Source organism: Clarias gariepinus, chromosome 16 (genome assembly GCF_024256425.1).
Source record: "Clarias gariepinus isolate MV-2021 ecotype Netherlands chromosome 16, CGAR_prim_01v2, whole genome shotgun sequence".
Lineage (NCBI taxonomy): Eukaryota > Metazoa > Chordata > Actinopteri > Siluriformes > Clariidae > Clarias > Clarias gariepinus.
In genome coordinates this window covers 3,384,991-3,407,713 of record NC_071115.1, presented here as the reverse complement: position 1 = coordinate 3,407,713, position 22,723 = coordinate 3,384,991, and the positions used below count along the sequence as shown (strand labels likewise).

Sequence of the window (22,723 nt, the reverse complement as noted above, 5' to 3'; positions counted from 1 at the left end):
TCTTAGATGGCAATAACATACGACTCGTTGGTGGCAGTAACTCCTGCTCTGGTAGAGTGGAAGTCTATTATAATAACCAGTGGGGAACAGTGTGTCATAATTACTGGGACATGAGTGATGCACGGGTGGTGTGTAAACAGCTTGGATGTGGTAATGCTGTCAGCGCTCATAAAAGGGCTTACTTTGGTCAGGGAAGTGGACGAATATGGATGGATGATGTTCACTGTTTTGGAGGAGAAAGCAGCATCACACAGTGCACTCATAGTGGATTTGGAACACACAACTGTAACCATGGTGAAGATGCTGGTGTTACTTGCTCAGGTACAATAAAAATTCTTAAATTGTGATCTTCTAATAAATGTGATAATTTTTATAATAAACAACTAAATTTCAGTAGATTGTAAAAACAATACATAGATGTAGCACAATTACTTAGCTTTTTGACATTTGTGCATGTACATGTATTGATAATATAGTGTTTGCTGGATTATTGAAACTACTTGAGCACTTTGTGTGTAGACAGAGCAGAACCCAAAGACAACCAGGATGCAGATAGTTTGTGTGTTTGCTGATAATCTTTATTCAGAAGAGCCAGCACTCATCAGTGTCTTAAAAACCATAAATACAATACCACCCATAGGGGAGAGAGCAAAGTCTTTAGGGATTGTGATTGTGTAGGACTCATTTCACAGGGATTAACTTCTAACATGTCAATTTGCAAATAATGTGAACAAAATGTAATTTTATCTACTGTATAAAAACAACATGAGGTTTCTGGGAGATCTGCCTCTGCTGTGTGAGTAAAAGCATCTTGGTCTGTGAGAACTGACAGAGATAGGTTGAAGACACATGCTAGACTGAGGTAATTGTCTATAAAAACTTTAACTTTTTGGTAAACAAGGGTTAGAGTCAATTCTCTGTGCACTTGCTATCTAGATTCTTGACAAACTTTATTGCAGGATATGCTTATTAGCGGAGACACCTTCAATATATGTAGCTAAGCCCTACCCACAATTCACACATTAAGGAAGCCTGAGGGCCTGTCCACACAGAGACGCGTTTCGCTGTATACGTATAAATTTTTTATCGTATTGGCGTTTCGTCCACACGGATCCGGCGTTTTAGGAGCCTGAAACCGATTTTTTTTTAAACCGGGTCCCAAAGTGGATAAATCTGAAAATGACACCCTTGTGTCTTCGTGTGTACGGCCAATCCGTATATTTTGTGAAACGATGATGTCATCACATCACGTGTCGGCTGCGTCACACGTAACAGCAACAACAATAATGGCGGACTACATGATTGTGTTCGTGTTGCTACAAAGCCTACTAGCTTTATTACAGCAAAATCTATTGTTTCTATGCAACTGTTATGAGCAACAAGCGATAATGGACAACACCATCTTGGTTCGTATACAGCGCACAAGGTTATGCGCATGCTCAAAGTCTTCTTCTACGTGTATAGTGTATCTCTATGGCAGAATTACAGCGCCCCATACTGGTCTGGCATATATACTACACCGTTTTCAGTGGTTTCGTGTGTACACAGATATTTCTTGAGACAACGCCATGTTTACGCAAAAAAAATGATCGGATAGGGAACGCACCGGCTTCTTATGGACGGAGTCTGAAACTACTCTTGATTAATTACCTGAGAACAAATTGCTTTAGACCTACTTCAATCACACTTCAATCAACACTACCAAACAGCGAAAACTAGGTACAGTATACAGTAAGAACCAATTGTGTTACAAAAACAGTACAAAAGTTAAAAGCCTACCCTACCAGTGGAGAAGAATCCAATTTAGAAAACTAAAGCACACAGTGTGTAATATAGTGTTTGCTGGATTATTGAAACTATTTAAGCACTTAGACAGAGCAGAACCCAAAGACAACCAGGATGCAGATAGTTTGTGTGTTTGCTGATAATCTTTATGCAGTAGAGTCAAGCAGAAGAGCCAGCACTCATCAGTGTTTTAAAAACCATGAATACAATACCACCCATAGGGGAGGGAGCAAAGTCTTTAGGGATTGTGATTGTGTAGGACTCATTTCACAGGGATTTACTTCTAACATGTCAATTTGCAAATAATGTAAACAAAAAGTATAATTGTATCTATAAAAACAACATATATTTTACCCATTTAAAGTTATTTCAGGTTACCATATGAGCAGGTATACAAACCGTGGGGTGTGCACACACAACAACACCCCTCACCCTCCACCCAAATGTAGAAAGCTCTATTTTGAAAGAGAGTCTAAAAAATGATCAGACAGAGCTAAACATGTGAACTCTGACCTTTACAAATAATGTTAACAGTATTTAAAGTCAAACAGAGATTTTAAATTAGTTTTTTATTTTGCTCTTTTCTTCTGTAATCACTTTTTTTAGAATGCACTGCTAAAAATAAAAAAACGATTTGAGTCAGCTGAATTGTCCAAAATTTGGATTCTTGATGGTTCTTTGTTGTTAAACTCTTTGACATTATATGCTAAACATCATTTATGAATTTACTATTCATTAGCTATGAAATTTTAAAATGCAAAGATTGATAAAATAACCTACTGCACCTAACATTTTGCTATGAATTGTCAAGATTTGTCAAGAAATGCTCTGATTTTCCACTTGTTAACAGCAACCAGGATACCTGTGACAACAGCCACGAACCTGCCATATACTTCTGTAATAAATGTGACTGTAACAGGACAAATTGAGGAAAGGACAATAGACCCTGGTGACAGTCGTGAGTCAAAATTGTATTCTTTTGTTCATTTCGCGTTTGGTAAAGAACATATATGTTGGGCTGGGGGTAGCTCAGTGGATAAGGCATTGGACTACGGTTCGGAAGATCCCAGGTTCAAAACCCACAACCACCAAGTTGCCACTGTTGGGCCCTTGAGCAGGGCCCTTAACCCTCAACTGCTCATATGTGTAATGAGATAAAAAAAAAATGTAAGGTGCTCTGGATAAGAGCATCTGCCAAAATGCCCAAATGTAAATATATGTGGTGTAGCTGCAAGTGGTATTCTCCCTTTTCTCACTCTGATTCCTCATTTAATGCTCCCCTGACATATGCACACAAACATTCAATAATTCAAGGATTCAAGGAGCTTTATTGTCATACCAGCACACTTCCATGTTCTGGTACGAAATCAGGACCCAGGTCCCGTTTAAGCCACAGAGATAGCATAGTAGTATAAATATGAGGGTGTAAATATGTATATACATGAACATAAATAAGAGCAGTCAGAGATATATTATGCAGGAAATTAGACATAAACTATACATAGTGTATTTCACATTTTCAGAGGCTGGATGGCACACATTGTATATTTAACTTATAGGGTTATATATATGTATTGCACCATAGAGTTATATATTACACTAAAAGTTTGATTGTGTTTAATGGGAGGGGACCTACAGAGCACGGCTAGAGTTCAGCAGTCTAATTGCTTCAGGGTAAAAGCTGTTTTTGAGCCTGGTGGTCTTGCACTGAAGGCTCTTTAGCCTTCTGCCCGAGGGAAGAGGTTGAAATAGAGCATGTGTAGGGTGGGTGGAGTCCTTAATAATGCGGAGGGCTCTTCCTCTGCATCTTGCAGTGTACAGTTCGGTGATAGAGGGGAGCCTGCTCCTCACTGTCCTCTGTGCAGCCTTAACTACTCTCTGCAGGGCTTTCCTCTCAGCTACGGCGCTATTGCCATGCCACACAGTAATGTAGGAGCTGATGATGCTTTCATTCGCTCCTCGATAGAAACTCTTCAGAACCAGGCTTCCAAGCCCAGGTCGTTTTAGCTTCCTGGGGAAGTAGAGGTGCTGGTGGGCCTTTTTAATCAGGCCCGAGGTGTTGACGCTCCAGTTTAAGTCCTTAGCTATATGGACACCTAGATACTTAAAGCTGGAGACCACTTCCACAGCTGCTCCATCAATGTGTAGGGGGAGAGGAGTTCGCTTGTCCTTTCTGAAGTCCACCACCATCTCTTTGGTCTTTTTTTACATTGATGCAAAGGTTATTTCCCCTACACCACTGTACCAGTTGTTCTACCTCCTCTCTGTAATAGGATTCATCGTTGTCAGTGATGCGTCCCACTACTGCTGTGTCATCTGCGAATTTGACTATATGATAGCTGGAGTGTCTCGCTATGCAGTCATACGTCAACAGAGTGAACAGGAGGGGGCTCGGCACACAACCTTGAGGCGAGCCTGTGCTGATGGTGATGGTGGAGGAGATGGTGTCATGGATCCTGACAGTTTGAGATCTGTTGATCATGAAGTCTAGGACCCAGTTCCCTACTGAAGGGCTTAAGCTAAGAAAGGGAAAGCTTTAGAATTAATGTCTGTGGAGAGATGGTGTTGAAGGCAGAGGAAAAGTCCAGGAAAAGCAGACGGACGTAGGAATTCTTATTCTCCAGGTGTGTAAGGGCTGTGTGGATCACTGATGAGATGGCATCATCTGCAGAGCGATTTGTCTTGTACGCATACGGAGGGGGTCTACAGTGGCATCGATGGAGGCTTTGATGTGAGTCATGACCAGCCTCTCAAAGCACTTCATGACTACAGAGTTAGCGCTATGGGGCGGTAATCATTCAGACAAGTCACTGTTGAACACTTTGGGACTGGAACAATGGTGGCAGTCTTCAGGCAGGTAGGAACAGTCGCAGTTGACAAAGAGGTGTTAAATATGTCAGTTAACACTTCTGACAGCTGGTGAGCACAGTCCTTAAGTACCCTTTCTGGTATGTTATCAGGGCCTGCAGCTTTGAGGGGGTTAATTCTTTTTAGAATGCTCTCCACGTCGGCTGTTGTTACTTTAAGGGGCGTGTCATCAGAAAGTGATGGGAGCTTGGTACAGGGAGGAGGGTTGTCATGTTCCTCGAAGCGGGCATAGACTGAGTTTAGTATATCAGGCAGGAAGGGGTCTCTAGGGCATTGTGCATCTTTGGTGTTGTAGTCTGTGATGCATTTAATGCCCTTCCACATACTTCGCGGATCGTTGGACATAAGGTGACCCTGGATTTTTTGGGCGTATGTGGATTTAGCCTTCCCAATGCCTGCCGTCAGTTGTTTCCTCTCCAACTTTACCGCTGATGCATCACCTGCCCTAAATGCAGCAGCCCTAGCTTTCAGCAGAGCCTTTACTTTAGCATTCAGCCAGGGCTTCTGATTAGGAAAACAGGTAATTGTCTTGGTGGTGGTTACATCATCAGCACATTTAGATATAAAGCCGAGAACGGAAGAAGTGTATTCATCTAAGTCAAGCTTATCCCCGTAAGTGGCTGCATCTTTAAAGACCTGCCAGTCAGTGCACTGAAAGCAGTCCTGGAGAACAATGTCTGCATCACTGGGCCATACAGTGATCGTTTTCTTTGTGTGTATTGTCCTCCTCAGCAGGGGGCGATATGCTGGCGCTAGCAGTACGGCTATGTGATCGGAAGCGCCAAGATGGGGGCGGGGGAGAGCTCTGTATGCACCGCGGATGTTTGTATACACACAGTCCAGAATATTTTCTCCCCGTGTTGGAATTTCCACATGCTGGTGGAATTTGGGAAGAGTGTCCGTCAGTTTCACGTGATTGAAGTCGCCCGCAACCACGTAAAATGCCTCCGGGTGTTTAGTCTGCAGCGAGCTGATGGTATCATGAAGCTCCTGCAACGCTACGCTAGCATTAGCACCTGGCGGGATGTAAACAATGGTGACGTACACAACATTAAACTCCCGCGGCAGATAGAATGGCTGACACTTTGTTGTCATGAACCCTATCGACTCAGAGCAGTGACTTTTAACTAGGCACATTCTCATCAAGTGTGAGTTCTTTCCCACATGCATGATCCTTACATCCTTCACATACCGACACCAAACCATGCCCTCACCATCACATACTCCTACCATCAGTGGGCAGTTGAGGAGCCATCACTTATGCATACACAATACAACTCCATATATATATACACACAAATACGCACGCACACACACACACACACACACACACACACACACACACACACACACACAGAAAGCAGCTTACTGTAGGTGTTCTGAGGGTAGATGACCTAGTCCTAGAGTTGCGAAGAACTGTCTAAAAACTGACAATTTACCTACAAACTGGTAAAAGGTACCTCCTACACCTCCTTTTTGTATTTCTGTGCTGTTTTTAATATCACCATATATTTTGCTGTTTGTCTTAGATGGCGCTAACATACGACTCGTTGGTGGCAGAAACTCCTGCTCTGGTAGAGTGGAAGTCTATTATAATAACCAGTGGGGAACAGTGTGTGATGATGACTGGGGCATGAGTGATGCACAGGTGGTGTGTAGACAGCTTGGATGTGGTAATGCTGTCAGAGCTCATCAAAGTGCCGACTTTGGTCAGGGACGTGGCCCAATATGGATGGATGATGTTCGCTGTTCCGGAAGTGAAAGCAACATCACACAGTGCTCTCATAATGAATTTGGAAAACACAACTGTAACCATGGTGAAGATGCTGGTGTTACTTGCTCAGGTACAATAAAAAAATAATAATTATGACCTGGTAATAAATGTGATAATTTTTATATGAAACAAATAAATTTTAGTGGATTGTAAAAACAATACATAGAGCACAATTACTCGGCTTTCTGACATTTGTGCATGTAGCTGGTCACTGAATTATTGAAACTACTTGAGCTCTTTGTGTGTGTCGACAGAGCAGAACCTAAAGACAACCAGGATGCATTTAGTCTGCATCCTTCATACAGTGTAATTCCAGTATAATACATCCTTCATACATATAATATTACCGCTAGTTGGATTTTACAACATGCTGCTTTTACTTTGACAAAAGTCTTTTTTCAATTCAATTCAATTTAATTTTATTTGTATAGCGCTTTTAGCAATTTTCATTGCCGCAAAGCAGCTTTACATAGTCAAAAGAATTATTTAGGTTTGTATGAAATGTGAATTTGTATGAATCAAAATGGTCAGTTTGTCCCTGGTGAGCAAGCCGAGGGCGACAGTGGCAAGGAAAAACTCCCTGAGATGGTAAGAGGAAGAAACCTTGAGAGGAACCAGACTCAACAGGGAACCCATCCTCATTTGGGTGAAACAAAAAGCAGTAAATGATCTGCATATATACAGTGTGTAGGGTGGGAGGCAGTTCAGCTAAAATAGCTGATGTTAATTGATGTTAATATGGAGTCCAGGTAGTTATTGAAGACCCAGGTAGACTTGTAAGAAGTTCCAGTCATGAACTATCGAACTGTCAAGTCCCCAGAGAAACAGTTGCCAACACCAGTCAAGGCCAGAACCATTTTCTAGGTAGAGAGAATCATTCCCAGACACCAGACGCATCCCAGAGAGACACACGGGGCATCCATGTGACGAGATCTTCAGCCAGAAGCGGGGCACCAGGATGGGTCAGACAGGTCCGGAGGGCAGAGGGAGTCTGGATCACTGGCAGCTCAGGAACGACATGTGTAGCTCGACAGAGAGAGAGAGAAAGAGTGAAAGGGGGGGACAGGAGGAGAGAGGAAAAAGAAAGAGGGGGGGAAAGAGAAGAAGAGGAGAGATGGCAGTTAGGTATGGTCACAGTCACACAATGTATAATGTGAATGTATATTAACTGTAGCGTGCAAGCAGAGACTCCGGCAGGACTAACTATGACAGCATAACTAAAAGGGAGAGCCAGAAGGAAACACAAACATGAGGGCTTCCTGACATGTAAAGCAAACAATCACCTCACCGTCAGCAAACCTGAGTGATCAATTAGAGTGAGGAAGACAGCATCCAAACATACCAGTTCACCATAATACTCTACGTCTATGAGTCCCCCAGATCTGCTCCTTTACCTATGGCAAATCTATTTATAAAAATGCTCGGCTAAATAAATAGGTTTTTAGCCTGGACTTAAACACTGAGACTATGTCTGAGTCCCGAACACTATTTGGAAGACTATTCCATAACTTTGGGGCTTTGTAAGAAAAAGCTCTGCCCCCAGCTGTATTTTTCATAATACGCGGTACTGACAAGCAGCCTGCATCCTTTGATCGAAGTAGGCGTGGCGGATCGTAAGACACTAGCAGTTCGCTCAGGTACTGCGGCGCGAGACCATTTAATGCTTTATATGTCAAAAGTAGTATTTTAAAATCAATGCGAAATTTCACAGGGAGCCAATGCAGTGAAGATAAGATAGGGGTGATGTGCTCATATCTTCTGGTTCTGGTGAGGACTCTCGCTGCTGCATTCTGGACTAGCTGAAGCTTATTTATGCATCTAGCTGAACAACCAGACAGTAAGGCATTACAATAGTCCAACCTAGAGGTGATAAAAGCATGAACTAGTTTTTCTGCGTCGTTTAGCGACAATAAATTTCTTATTCTGGCAATATTTCTGAGGTGAAAGAATGCTATCCTGGTAATATTATCTACATGTGCTTCAAATGAAAGGCTGGAATCAATAATCACACCAAGGTCTTTCACTGTTGCATTTGATGGAACAGAAAGGCCATCTAAAGTTACGGTATGATCTAAAATTTTACTCCTAGCTGTATGCGGTCCTATGACTAGAACTTCTGTCTTATCCGGATTTAGCAGAAGGAAGTTAGTTAGCATCCAATTTCTTATGTCCTGCACACATTGCTCAATTTTAGTAAGCTGTTTTTTCTCATCAGGTTTTGCTGAGACATATAACTGTGTATCATCAGCATAACAATGAAAACTTTTGACACCATCTGCACACACACATACACACACACACTCTCATTCACACTCTACAGGCAATTTGGGATACCAATTAGCCTAGCCTGCATATTTTTGGTCTGTGGGAGAAGACCTGAGTACCCAGAGGAAACCCACCAAGCACAGGGAGAACATGCAAACTCCATGCACACAAAGACGGGAATCGAACACGGACCCTGGAGGTGCAAGGCGACAGTGCTAACCACAACACCACCGTGCCACTTACAGCACAACAATTTTTTTTTTTATTAAAATTTTTCATGGTTCTTGGTTGCTCAACTGTGTGATATCACATGTCATAATTCAGATATGAAATGAATACATGTTAACTGCAAAGACTTAAAATATACCAAAAATCACTATGGTCTTGTGCCAAACTCATGCTGATTTGTCAAGAACTGTCTAAAAACTGTCATAATTTACCTACCAACTGTCACATAGTACCTCCTACAATTCACAGTTTGCTTGGAAGTTCTTTTTTTTTTTTTGCATTTCTTTCATATTTCGAATATCAACATACATTTTGCTGTTTGTCTTAGATGGCATTAACATACGACTCGTTGGTGGCAGAAACTCCTGCTCTGGTAGAGTGGAAGTCTATTATAATAACCAGTGGGGAACAGTGTGTCATAATCACTGGGACATAAGTGATGCACAGGTGGTGTGTAGAGAGCTTGGATGTGGTAATGCTGACAGAGCTTATCAAAGGGCTTACTTTGGTCCGGGAAGTGGCCCAATATGGATGGATGATGTTCGCTGTTCTGGAAGAGAAAGCAGCATCACACGGTGCACTCATAATGGATTTGGAACACATGACTGTAACCATGGTGAAGATGCTGGTGTTACTTGCTCAGGTAAAATAAAAAAAATTTAATTATGAACTTCTAATAAATGTGATAAGCATCTGCAATGTAGCATCTAGTAGAGCACAGAAATCTCAGCTTTTTTTTTTTTTTTTTTTTTTTTTTACACTGCACAGTCAGTGTGTCTGTGCATTATAAAGGAGTGTAAAAAGTGAAGGCCAGCATTTTAGCTTTATCATACAAATATTGGTACGAAATATTTTTCTAAGCGTTTAAATGTATATATTTATGTCCAGAGCACAAAATGTATTGTTTTTGTTTTTACAGTCGCAGTGCAGAGTTTAAATAAATTTAAAGTAAAATAGTTGCTCATTAAAACGCATCTTCTATACCGCTTTATCCTGTATTCAGGGTTGCAGGGACCTGGAGCCTATCCCAGGAGGCTTAGGGCATGAGGCAGGGTACACACTGGACAGGCTGCCAATCCATCGCAGGGCACACACACATACACACACTCTCATTCACACTCTACAGGGAATTTGGTATACCAATTAGCCTAACCTTATTTTTGGTCTTTGGGATTAAACCGGAGTACCCAGAGGAAACCCACCAAGCACAGGGAGAACATGCAAACTCCATGCACACAGAGACGGGAATCAAACACGGACCCTGGAGGTGCAAGGCGACAGTGCTAACCACAACAACACCGTGCCACTTACAGCACAACAGTTTTTTTTCAAATTAAAATTTTTCATGGTTCTTGGTTGCTCAACTGTGTGACATCACATGCCATAAATCAGATATGAAATGAATACATGTTAACTGCAAAGACTTAAAATATACTAAAAATCACTATGGTCTTGTGCCAAACTCATGCTGATTTGTCAAGAACTGTCTAAAAACTGTCATAATTTACCTACCAACTGTCACATAGTACCTCCTACATCTTACAATTTGCTTTAAATTTCTTTCTTTTTGCATTTTTTTCATATTTCGAATATCAACATACATTTTGCTGTTTTTCTCAGATGGTGCTAACATACGACTCGTTGATGGCAGTGACTCCTGCTCTGGTAGAGTGGAAGTCTATTATAATTACCAGTGGGGAACACTGTGTGATGATGACGGGACATGAATGATGCACAGGTGGTGTGTAGACAGCTTGGATGTGGTAATGCTGTCAGCGCTAATAAAAATGCCACCTTTGGTCAGGGAAGTGGCCCAATATGGATGGATGATGTTCGCTGTTTTGGAAGAGAAAGCTCCATCACACAGTGCACTCATAGGGGATTTGGATCACATAACTGCAAACATCATGAAGATGCTGGTGTTACTTGCTCAGGTACAATAAAAAATTCTTAAATTGTGACCTTCTAATAAATGTGATAAGTTTTATATTAAACAACTAAATTTCAGTAGATTGTAAAAACAATACATAGATGTAGCACAATTACTTAGCTTTTCAAATTCAAATTCAAATTTTATTTGTCACATACACAATGATACAGAGTACAATATGCAGTGAAATGATTTTGTGCGACCACAGAGTCGCGACGGCAGCCACCTAACCGGCGCCATCATAGAAAATAAGGAATAAGATACATTAGGATAACGAGGGTAAAAAATCCCCGCCCAGACTGTCCTTCGAAAAGGGCAGTGTGCGATCAGGGGTACAAAAAATACCTCAGCAACAGGCACAGAAAAACATGTAAACACAAGACATAAACATTGCAACGATGAGGCTACATTGGATAGGAAATGTCCAATGTAGGCAAACAGCTCCAGTCCCTGCAGCTAGAGAGCGCTGGTCCCGATTCCGCCTGCCTACACTGAAGGGAATAAGCACACGAAGGCGTTGGATAAGGGGAAGGTAGAGTGTCTATCTGTAGCTGTTCTGTGAGTGCGTGAGTCTCGTTATCTTGGTCTTTGGGGAGTTAGTTATGTCTCCAGCCACGGCCTTGAAATGCAGTAACTGGAAAGAAAAGGGGCAGCCGAAAAAGAGAAACATATTTTCCAGGTTTCGATCAATATCTGCCAATTTCACAGATATTTAATGTCCATCACTGGTCTCCAGGTCTGTCCAAATCACGTTGCATAGCTGCTAGTCTCACCAAGATGTTATCCAATTTGCGGTCCAGAACCACAGTCTGATTACTGACAGCTCTCGTCACCACTATTTCCCAGCCAGCCAGTCTCTTGGGGTTGAGACTGACTGCTTTTAAAATTTTACGATATCCAAGTATCCCACCTAATCCAATCAGCAGAATCCCTGTTATCAGAGTTCCGAATAGGTAGATATCTTCAACATCCTCCAGAGACAGTCCGGCCAGGCACACAATGCGCCACTTCTCCCAACCGTCCATCGTGTATCCAGCAGCAAACGTCCCAGCAGGACAAGTAGGTTCCCCAGAACCCACACTTCTCGTCGAGAAGATCGTGTCAATTGCATTCAGAGACCACTTGATCAAATCCATATTCCTTTTTATTTTCAAGAGCAAGACGAAGAGAGTCTCTGAATAGTATTCACAAGACAGACAGAGAAGCAAGCGGGGAGAGATAAGGGAGGGAGAGCAGATGCGACCGCCTTCGTCAAGAGCCAAGAGGGAAGACATTTGTGCATGTACATGTATAATTGTATCTATCAAAACAACATATAATATATTTTACCCATTTAAAGTTATTTCAGGTTACCATATGAGCAGGTATACAAACCGTGGGGTGTGCACACACAACAACACCCCTCACCCTCCACCCAAATGTAGAAAGCTCTATTTTGAAAGAGAGTCTAAAAAATGATCAGACAGAAACATGTGAACTCTGACCTTTACAAATAATGTTAACAGTATTTAAAATCAAACAGATTTTTAATTAGTTTTTTTATTTTGCTCTTTTCTTCTGTAATCACTTTTTTTGAAATGCACTGCTCAAAAAAAGACGATTTGAGTCAGCTGAATTGTCTAAAATTTGGATTCTTGATGGTTCTTTGTTGTTAAACTCTTTGACATTACATGCTAAACATCATTTATGAATTTACTATTCATTAGCTATGAAATTTTAAAATGCAAAGATTTACCTTTAAAATAACCTACTGCACCTAACATTTTGCTATGAATTGTTAAGATTTGTCAAGAAATGCTCTGATTTTCCACTTGTTAACAGCAACCAGGATACCTGTGACAACAGCCACGAACTCGCCATATACTTCCGTAACAAATGTGACTGTAACAGGACAAATTGAGGAAAGGACAATAGACCCTGGTGACAGTCGTGAGTCAAAATTGTATTCTTTTGTTTATTTCGAGTTTGGTAAAGAACATATATGTGGTGCAGCTGAAAGTGGTATTCTCCCTTTTCTCACTCTGATTCCTCATTTAATGCTCCCCTGCTTAGGCACATTCTCATCAAGTGTGAGTTCTTTCCCACATGCACGATCCTTACATCCTTCACATACCGACACCAAACCATGCCCTTACCTTCACATACTCCTACCATCAGTGTGAGGTTTAGGAGCCATCACTTATGCATACATTATATATATATATATATATATATATATATATATATATATATATATATATATATATATATATATATATATACATATATATATACACACACAGTGGTGTGAAAAACTTTCCTAATTTCTTATTCTTTTGCATGTTTGTCACACAAAATGTTTCTGATCATTAAACACATTTAACTATTAGTCAAAGATAACACAAGTAAACACAAAATGCAGTTTTAAAATGGTGGTTTTTATTATTTAGGGAGAAAAAAAATCCAAACCTACATGGCCCTGTGTGAAAAAGTAAAAAATGCCGACAGTGAATGGATGTTGACCGAGCGCTTAGGAGAGGTGTGTGTGTGTGTGTGTGTGTGTGTGTCTGTGTGTGCGTGCCTACTTCTTGTATTTTTATAAAAATTCTAAATATAAATGTAGCACCCGTCCCATGTAGCTAGTATTTGGCGCCAATTATCAAGGGTGTTGTAGTACTATGGGCGGGGCCCTGGATTCTTTATAGGGGTATTTTAACGGCAGTAACCTGGTTACTGTGAAACTACATGTTCCAAATACTTTTGAATATACCACAAAGTTTTAGTAGAATTGACGGTGCCTCCACTTAGTAGGATTTTATTTATAAAGTTCAACCCACTAAGAATAATACTCTGATTTATACCTCACAATAGCTTAACCCAAGAAAGCAATTAAATCACTGGATGCACTGTAAATATTTAACACCAACCTTTAGATAAAATGTAATTTTAGTCAAACTTCAATAAGAAAACAAAAAAAATCATTGGCAGATTCACACATGGCATTCTACCTTATCAAACCAATATATACATATCACTAACATATAAACAAACAAAAAAACTTTCAGTATGCAGCACAAGAATATTAACTAATGTCTCTCAATCAAATAAATAAATAAACGTTGCAGGCCTGAATCGTGGCTTGGGATCGTGGAGGCCCAAAACTGTGTGGCCGCTTCACTTTTCCATGAAAGCAACAAAATAATATGCACATGCAAAGGGTTTCTGTACTCACAACCTTTTAGTGCAGTCAGTCATCCATACTAGATCATATGTCACTGTGCGCGAGGAAGAGCAACGAGTTATCGGATACCCGACAGAAGAACTGTGATGGCCAGGAACCACCAGCAATGTGAGACCAGCATTCAGAAGAAACCAGCAGTCCTGCAGGGCGATGGCTGAGCGGGAAACCCACACCAAGAATCCAAGGAAAGACTCTGTTCTTTCCTCTACCAAACTAGCGCCGTGCTACCGTATGAAACGTACATTCACATCAACTAGCAAACAGAGTTTTATCAGTAATCTCCCAGAGTTCCCAACTTCGATTAGATCACCGTCTGACCCCACAGAACTCGATCAGGCGACTGAATATTTAGAGTCGACATTTCGCTATACCTTAGATAATGTAGCTCCTGTTAAAAGAAAAATTATTAGAGATAAGAAACTTGCTCCCTGGTATAACGATCACACGCGCACTTTAAAACAGACCGCTCGGAAATTAGAACGTAAATGGCGTCAAACTAAATTGTAATATTTATAATAGCATGAAGGGAGAGCATCCTGAACTATAGAAAAGCTCTTAGTGTAGCTAGATCAACATATCTCTCCACTCTTATAGAAAATAACAAAAATAATCCCAGATGCTGTAGTTAAATTAACCAGAAATAAAACACTGCAGAAATCTCCACAACAACATCATGCAATAGTGAGGACTTCATGAACTTTTTTAATAATAAAATTGTAAATATTAGGCATAAAATTGAGGTTTTGAAACCGAACAATGTAATTGATGCAGATGTTAATCTAGCCATGTCAGATCAGAACCTAGAATACTTTACTCCCCTTGAAGAGAATGAACTAATTTCACTCATCTCTTCTGCAAATTTATCAACCTGTATATTAGATCCTGTACCGACACATTTTCTTAAACAGATAGTACCAGCAATAACAGAACCCCTGTTGAGAATAATTAATTCTTCACTCAGTATTCGTTATGTTCCGAAATCTTTTAAATTAGCAGTTATCAAACCAATAATTAAGAAACCTGATCTCGACCCCTGTCAGCTGTCCAGTTACAGGCCAATATCAAACCTCCCCTTTATCTCTAAGATTCTGGAAAAGATAGTAGCGGAGCAGCGATGCTCATATCTACATAGAAATGGCATACATGAACTGTATCAGCCAGGATTTAGGCCTCATCACAGTACAGAGACAGCACTCGTTAAAGTAGTAAATGACCTCCTATTGGCCTCTGATCAGGGTTGTGTAACTATGCTTGTGTTACTCGACCTCAGTGCAGCTTTTGACACCGTTGATCACGCTATTCTTCTTCACAGATTAGAAAATGTAGTAGGAATTAAGGGTACAGCCCTCTCCTGGCTCAGATCCTATCTGGCCCATCGTTATCAGTATGTAGACTTAAATGGTGATTATTCTGCATGTTCTCTAGTGGAGTTTGGTGTTCCGCAGTGCTCAGTTTTAGGTCCACTGCTTTTTTCCCTTTACATGCTTCCTCTAGGCAACATAATCTGTAAGCATGGTATTAGTTTTCATTGTTATGCTGACGATACACAGTTATATGTCTCAGCAAAAGAGAGAAAAAACAGCTTACTAAAGTTGAGCAATGTGTGCAGGACATAAGAAATTGGATGCTAATTAACTTCCTTCTGCTAAATCCGGATAAGACAGAAGTTCTAGTCATAGGACCGCATACAGCTAGGAGTAAAATTTTAGATCACACCGTAACTTTAGATGGCCTTTCTGTTTCATCAAATGCAACAGTGAAAGACCTCGGTGTGATTATTGATTCCAGCCTTTCATTTGAAGCTCATGTAGATAATATTACCAGGATAGCATTTTTTTTACCTCAAAAATATTGCCAAGATAAGAAATATATTGTTGCTAAACGATGCAGAAAAACTAGTTCATGCCTTTATCACCTCTAGGTTGGACTATTGTAATGCCTTACTGTCTGGTTGTTCAGCTAGATGCATAAACAAGCTTCAGCTAGTCCAGAATGCAGCAGCGAGAGTCCTCACTAGAACCAGAAGATATGAGCACATCACCCCTATCTTATCTTCACTGCATTGGCTCCCTGTGAAATTTCGCATTGATTTTAAAATACTACTCTTGACATATAAAGCATTAAATAGTCTCGCACCGCAGTACCTGAGCGAACTGCTAGTGTCTTTCGAACCGCCACGCCTACTTCGATCAAAGGATGCAGGCTGCTTTTCAGTCCCATGTATTATAAAAAATACAGCTGGGGGCAGAGCTTTTTTTTACAAAGCCCCAAAATTATGGAATAGTCTTCCAAATAGTATTCGGGACTCAGACACAGTCTCAGTGTTTAAGTCCAGGCTAAAAACTTATTTATTTAGCCAAGCATTTTTATAAATAGATTAGCCTTAGGTAAAGGAGCAGATCTGGGGGACTCATGGACGTAGAGTATTATGGTGAACTGGTACGTTTAGATCCTGTCTTCCTCACTCTCATTGATCACTCAGGTTTGCTGACGATGAGGTGATTGTTTGCTTTACATCTCTGGAAGCCCTCATGTTTGTGTTTTCTTTTGGCTCTCCCTTTTAGTTATGCTGTCATAGTTAGTCCTGCCGGAGTCTCTACTTGCACTCTACAGTAAAACATGCACTAAGCTACACTTACCTAATAGCTCAACACACACTAGGGAATTAGGGCACAAACACACACACAAAGGATACCCAGTGGCTATGCTAGGGGACACTCAAAGGCTAGGCTAGGGGACACTCAAAGGCTAGGGCTAGGGGACACTCAAAGGCTAGGGCTAGGGGACACTTAAAGGCTAGGGCTAGGGGACACTTAAAGGCTAGAGCTAGGGGACACTCAAAGGCTAGGGCTAGGGGACACTCAAAGGCTAGGGCTAGGGGACACTTAAAGGCTAGGCTCACTGGAACACTAGGGAGGCAGAAAACACAGCAAAGCCAGAGACACAAAGGGGCTATGGCTAAAAGCATGCTAGTTAGCTCAACATAGATTTTAGGTAAAAACACACTCCTAGCCAAACACACACCTAGCTACGTACCTGACTCTAGCTAAACACACAAGAAAACAGGGGGACAAAAACCACAATACTCACACCACACAGGACATGACTGCATCAGCTCCACAAACACAGACACACAGAACATATACAGAAACATTGACAATATGAGAGCCTAAGTCAACAGAACTTAAATCAAATGTAAACTAAAAGAACTAAACACAAAATGCCCACACAAATGACAGTAGTTTAACTAATAATGCTCGACCCAGTTTCCCAGACTAAACAGCTATTTATAGTTGGATTAATGGCTACCTCGGCTCAGGTGTGCACTCGCATGACCTGACCGAGGTGCCTTCTGGGAAACTGAGTTAGCCAACAAAAACTAGGGTCACCAACTTTGGTGGTGGTCCTCTACAGATGGGAGCCACGAGCAGAGCTTAAAGCAAATAAGTAAATAAAACAAAACACTTTCTAACCTTTTTGTGGCAGCAAATCTAATCTTATAAACTAAACAAAAAACAAAGTCTGGGCGAAGGATGCCCCCAAACTGCACTGACCAACCAAGCATAAGTACAACTATTAGCTCCCGCTCCTAACTAGTGTTGCTTATGTACACCCTCAGGCATATTAACCTTGAAATTTAACACTACGGACATTAAATATTGAATATTGATAGAAAAAATAACTGATATATTATAAAACATAATATTGAAACGTCTATTACTTGTAAATAATTATTATTGATTAATAATAATAATTGTTTAAAGATTTTTTACAGATTACTAGCTAACATAATACTAATGACTTCTTGATTAAATAAAAAAATTATTTTTTGTCTCCTTTTAATATGATGTCATCCTCGATATTAATGATAATAAATATATAAATCTTTTTTTGAGCTCCAGCGAGACACAATGACTCATGTAAATTTTTTAAATCCCTTTTCCGGTGAAGTGAAGACTTGGAATCACACTTAACATGGCGGAACACCCTGTGTAGTATACTTCGCAGAGTACTTCAGGTCGATTGGAACGCAACTGATGTAAATAAATAAAAGAAGTCGCTGCTGCCTGCAAAACTTCCGGGTTCTTATACTAGGCTACAGACTTTATTTTTTTAAAACAGACAGATATCTAAAAAGTATGGTGTGCAGTTGTATTCAGCCTCCTTGAGGCGGTACTTTTGCTGTAATTACAGCTGCAAGTCTTTTGGGGTGTATCTCTACCAGCTTTGCAATTTTAGAGTGTGAAATGTTTTGCCCATTCTTTGCTAAATAGTTTAAGCTCAGTGAGATTAGATGGAACAGCAATTTTTAAGTCTTGTCACAGATTCTCAATTGGATTTATTTCTGAATTTGACTGCGGCATTCTAACGCATCAATATGCTTTGATCTAAACTATTCCTTTGGAGCTCTGGCTGTATGTTTAGGTTTCCTGCTCTGCTTTAAGGTAAACCTTCACTCCAGTCTCAAGTTTTTTTTTATTTATTTTAACAGGATTTTTTTAAAGACAGCCCTGTATTTGGCTCCATACATCTTTCCAACAACTCTGACCACCTCCCCACCTGTGAATCTCTGCAGCTTCTCCAGAGTTACAATGGGCCTCTTGGCTGCATCTCTGATTAATGCTCTCCTCTCATTTAAGGTGGACGGCAATGTCTTGGTAGATTTGCAGTTGTGCCATACTCTTTTCAGATGATGGATTAAACAGTGCTCCGTGAGAAGTTCAAAGCTTGGGATATTTGTTGATTATTGGGATATTTGCTGCTATAAACCTTTTCACAAAACGTTTTTTTTTCTTTCATCCCTGAACTGTCTAATGTGTTCCTAAGGCTTCATTTTGCTGTTTGTTCACTAATGTTTGCTAACAAACATCTAACGGCTTCACAGAACAGTTTTGTTTAACAACCACTGGATGTTACAGGTATTAGAGTAAAGGGCTGTATACAAATATAATTTGTAACCATTTTTAATATAGCAGCACTATTTAATATATTGGTTTGGGGTATCGCGTGTTAATCAAACTCCACATTCCCCAGGGCAGATAAGAAGCACCAATGCCCATATGGCCGGCACTATTATTAAACATTAATTATTTTAACTAAATCATCATTTGGAGGGGGAAAATTTTTTTTTTTTTTTTCAAGAATACAAGATTTGTTTGAAGTACATACTTTTTTGCTTGTGGTGTGTGTGTGCGTGTGTGTGTGTGTGTTTGTGTGTGTGTGTGTGTGTTTAAGGCTGGGGAGTCATTAGTGTTTTTTATCTAATAAATCAGGACCAAATCAGATCAGGCTGGTGAATGGTCGCAGTAACTGCTGTGGTCGAGTGGAGATCCAGCACAACACCCAGTGGGGAACAGTGTGTGATGATGACTGGGACTTAAAGGATGCAGAGGTGGTGTGTCAACAGCTTGGATGTGGTAAAGCAGTCAGCGCTCCTCATAATGCTCACTTTGGTCAGGGAAGTGAACCAACCTGGCTGGATGATGTTCGATGTAATGGAACTGAGAGCTACATAGATCAGTGCTCACACAGAGGATTTGGAGTAGAGAACTGTGGACATCATGAAGATTCTGGGGTCGTGTGCTCAAGTAGGGTTTTCTCCCTCTTCTTCTTCTTAAGGACTACTTTACTGCTTTTACAATAGTAATACAAAAATGTACATTTATTATTATTATTATTATTATTATTATTATTATTATTTTATTATTTTATTATTATTTTTATAAGATTTGCAGAGTCCTACACTGACTCGGATCTCCCCAAACTCTGTGGTCTCACCTGGAGAAGTCCTTCAGTTCAGATGTTCCACACCCAGCCCAACATGCATCTCTGTAGACTTCAGTTTGTATAAAACTGGGACATTAATAAAGAAGCAAACTGCAGAGACTACAACAACATTTACTCTGACTGTAGATGAATCACATCAGGGCCAGTACACCTGTGACTATTCATACAGGGAAAGTAACTCTAGATCATCCAGGAGCAGCTCCATTACCATCACTGTGGGTAAGGGATTTTTTTCTGGATATCTGTTCCCAGTACCAAACAAGTTAATTAGCCCTTTTTTTTTCATTTCAACCATATACAGTTTAATACACAGTGAAACGAAACAACATTTCTCCAGGACTAAGGTGCTACAGTACATACATATAAATATAAATTAACAACATACTTAGCTAACTAAGAAACCTACAGTAATTAGCTGACTAGCTGAGACAAGACAGGTTGACATTTTTAAATTAATAGAAAACTATCCAAGTCCTGTACAACAAAAAAAACAAAAAAACATGAAGTGCAAATGTGCATACAGGAGTGACAACATGACAACATGACACATTTCAATACTTTGTGGTGATAAGCACCAATTTGTCACTAGATCAGCTGCTGTGTGCTCATGCTGCCCCGCCATCTTGGATCCATTTCACAATGTTTGCAAGGTTGATTGTACTCTATCTTCGTAATTTTTTTTTTATTCAGACAGACTCACATTGGCAGGCTTTTATTTTTGAAGTTACCGACTAATCATGTCTGTTGTTTTCTAGTAAATTTGCAGCAACCAAGTATCTCCTTCAGTAATGCTGATGGACCAGAAGTAACAAGGGGTTACAGCTTCTCCATCATCTGCTTTACTGAACCTCAGTATCCAGGAGGTTCCTTTAACTTGGAGCTCAGTGGATCCAATCTCATCAAGACTCAGTCAACTATTAAACATGCAGCTGTCTTCCTTTTTCCTAAGGCAGATTCTGTCCATCAGGGAAACTACAGCTGTACTTATAAAGTCAACGTGTCTGCACGCACCTTTACCTCCACTGCCAGTGAACCCCTGTTCATCACTGTGAAAGGTATAGTATAAATGAATTATTTTGTATGTTCTGCAGTTAAAGTTCTGACAATTTTGATGATGATGATGATGATTATGATTAGATGATTATGATGATAATTTCGATTTCTCTATCAGCATCTCAGCACCTGGCTCCTTACATTGGTGTTGGAGTGACAGTAGGACTGCTTCTCATCTTAGTTCCAGTCATTATGTACTTTGTGAAGACACAAAAAAGACAGACATTTTGTGTCAATAGCAAGAACACAAACTGTAAGTAGCGAAAGTCATAAATATTTCACCCTTTGAAGATGTAACTAATATACTTGTGTTTTGTACCGAACTGTTTTAATGTTAAAGCTGACTGATTTTCCTTAGCAGCTACATGTTTACTTATTTTAGTATGTTATGGTTTCTATAGTAACAACCTAACAAAGATAGATAGATAGATAGATAGATAGATAGATAGATAGATAGATAGATAGATGTACTGTATATGGTGAAATCAATATTGATTGCTCAATTAACAGCACAACACAACAGGTTAAACACAGATAGTTGTATTTAGTACTTGTGTTATTCTATTATTCTATTCTATTATGTACTATGTTTAAGTGAATATATTTGTCTCTATAGCATAAATATATGTAACACTATAAATTTGTAGGTGCCAGAAACACATATGAAATTTTCTATAAAGAGACTGAGATGGATGACAAAGCTGATTATGAAAAAGAAACCATTTTGGACCAAATGGAGGATTCGGCCGACTTTCTACATTGACCACATTCACCTTGATGCTGATAAACAGAAGCATGACATGGGCAATGATGAAGAGGATATAAGTGTACTGTAGAGAGCTAAAGAATTGAAACTGGTGGTGGTGGTAATGTTATGGCTTACTGAAGTTTATTAAAAGTCTTACTGATTTTATCCAAATTTATCTTACTTCTAAATTGACATTATAACGTTGTAAAAAAAATATATATATATATATATATTTGAGATAAGCTGTTTAAGATGACCCTAAACAAGCCATTCATACTTGCAAACTCTCCAATGTGACAGAATAAAAATAATATTAAAAGAAGAGTGAGACAAAATTCCTCCAAAGAGGTGATAGACTCAATGCCAGTTATTGAAAATGTGATCGATTGCAGTTTTTGCTGCCAGGGATGGCACACCCAGTAATTAGGTTCAGAGGCAATTACTTTTTCACATAGGGACAGGTAGGTTTGGACGGATTTTTTCCCTATGAAACTATAGTTAGTCCTTATATTAAACAATTTTATAAAACATTTCCAACACTTGGCACCAAGGTTTTAAGAATCTACTGTATATAAATTAAATTATAACTAATATGATTTATAGTAAAACAATTATTAAAGATGAATGAGAGTTGTGTTTATTCCTAAATTAAAGCTAGTGAGTAAAATTCAACAAAACATCTTTATGCTGTTCTCCTTACAACCTTTCCACAATTTGCATTTTGTTGTTACATGTATTGTTCTACATTATTATACAAATATACTAAACAGTATGTAATGGATATAAAACAAAACATTTAACCATTGTTAAAATTGCATAGTTTTCTGACGTAAGTAGCTAACAAACTAAATAAATAAATGAATTCTTTTACTATTATAGTATCTTTTTATTTGTTTGTTTGTTTGTGTTAGTGATTTCAGAAATGCATACAACTTTTTTTCTAATGGGTTGTGTGACTCAAACTCATGTTCAAAAATTAGAATTCATGTTTAAAAGTTTTTTATCACACATCTGTGATTATAATAACCTTTGTATAAGATTTATACATTATTGCAATAAGACATT

At 39.6% G+C, this 22,723-nt stretch overlaps 2 protein-coding genes across 2 annotated transcripts in view; both read left to right on the top strand.

The window, feature by feature from the left end:
- The window catches only part of LOC128544932 (deleted in malignant brain tumors 1 protein-like), a 65,486-nt gene extending 55,766 nt beyond the window's left edge, over window positions 1-9,720 (top strand). The window contains exons 10-13 of the mRNA XM_053515244.1: window positions 18-321; window positions 6,183-6,497; window positions 9,249-9,563; window positions 9,713-9,720. Coding sequence (XP_053371219.1) covers window positions 18-321; window positions 6,183-6,497; window positions 9,249-9,563; window positions 9,713-9,720 — 942 coding nt within the window. The remainder of the gene's footprint in view (window positions 1-17; window positions 322-6,182; window positions 6,498-9,248; window positions 9,564-9,712) is intronic.
- A 923-nt stretch (window positions 9,721-10,643) lies between these two features.
- On the top strand, window positions 10,644-22,496 carry LOC128544930 (deleted in malignant brain tumors 1 protein-like). The gene is made up of 6 exons (XM_053515243.1): window positions 10,644-10,854; window positions 12,672-12,779; window positions 19,344-19,658; window positions 20,613-20,912; window positions 21,029-21,163; window positions 21,558-22,496. The coding sequence occupies exons 1-6, from the start codon at window positions 10,644-10,646 to the stop codon at window positions 21,671-21,673; spliced, it is 1,185 nt and encodes a 394-aa protein (XP_053371218.1). The 3' UTR covers window positions 21,674-22,496.
- Window positions 22,497-22,723: the final 227 nt, after the last annotated feature.

What these genes read in the sequence shown, in the direction of transcription:
- LOC128544930 (XM_053515243.1), top strand. Translation starts at nt 10,644, where the DNA reads ATGAATGATGCACAGGTGGTGTGTAGACAGCTTGGATGTGGTAATGCT. An exon ending in TTCTGGGGTCGTGTGCTCAA is followed by an intron (nt 19,659 to 20,612) that starts GTAGGGTTTTCT and finishes GTTGTTTTCTAG; the next exon opens with TAAATTTGCAGCAACCAAGT. An exon ending in CCTGTTCATCACTGTGAAAG is followed by an intron (nt 20,913 to 21,028) that starts GTATAGTATAAA and finishes TTTCTCTATCAG; the next exon opens with CATCTCAGCACCTGGCTCCT.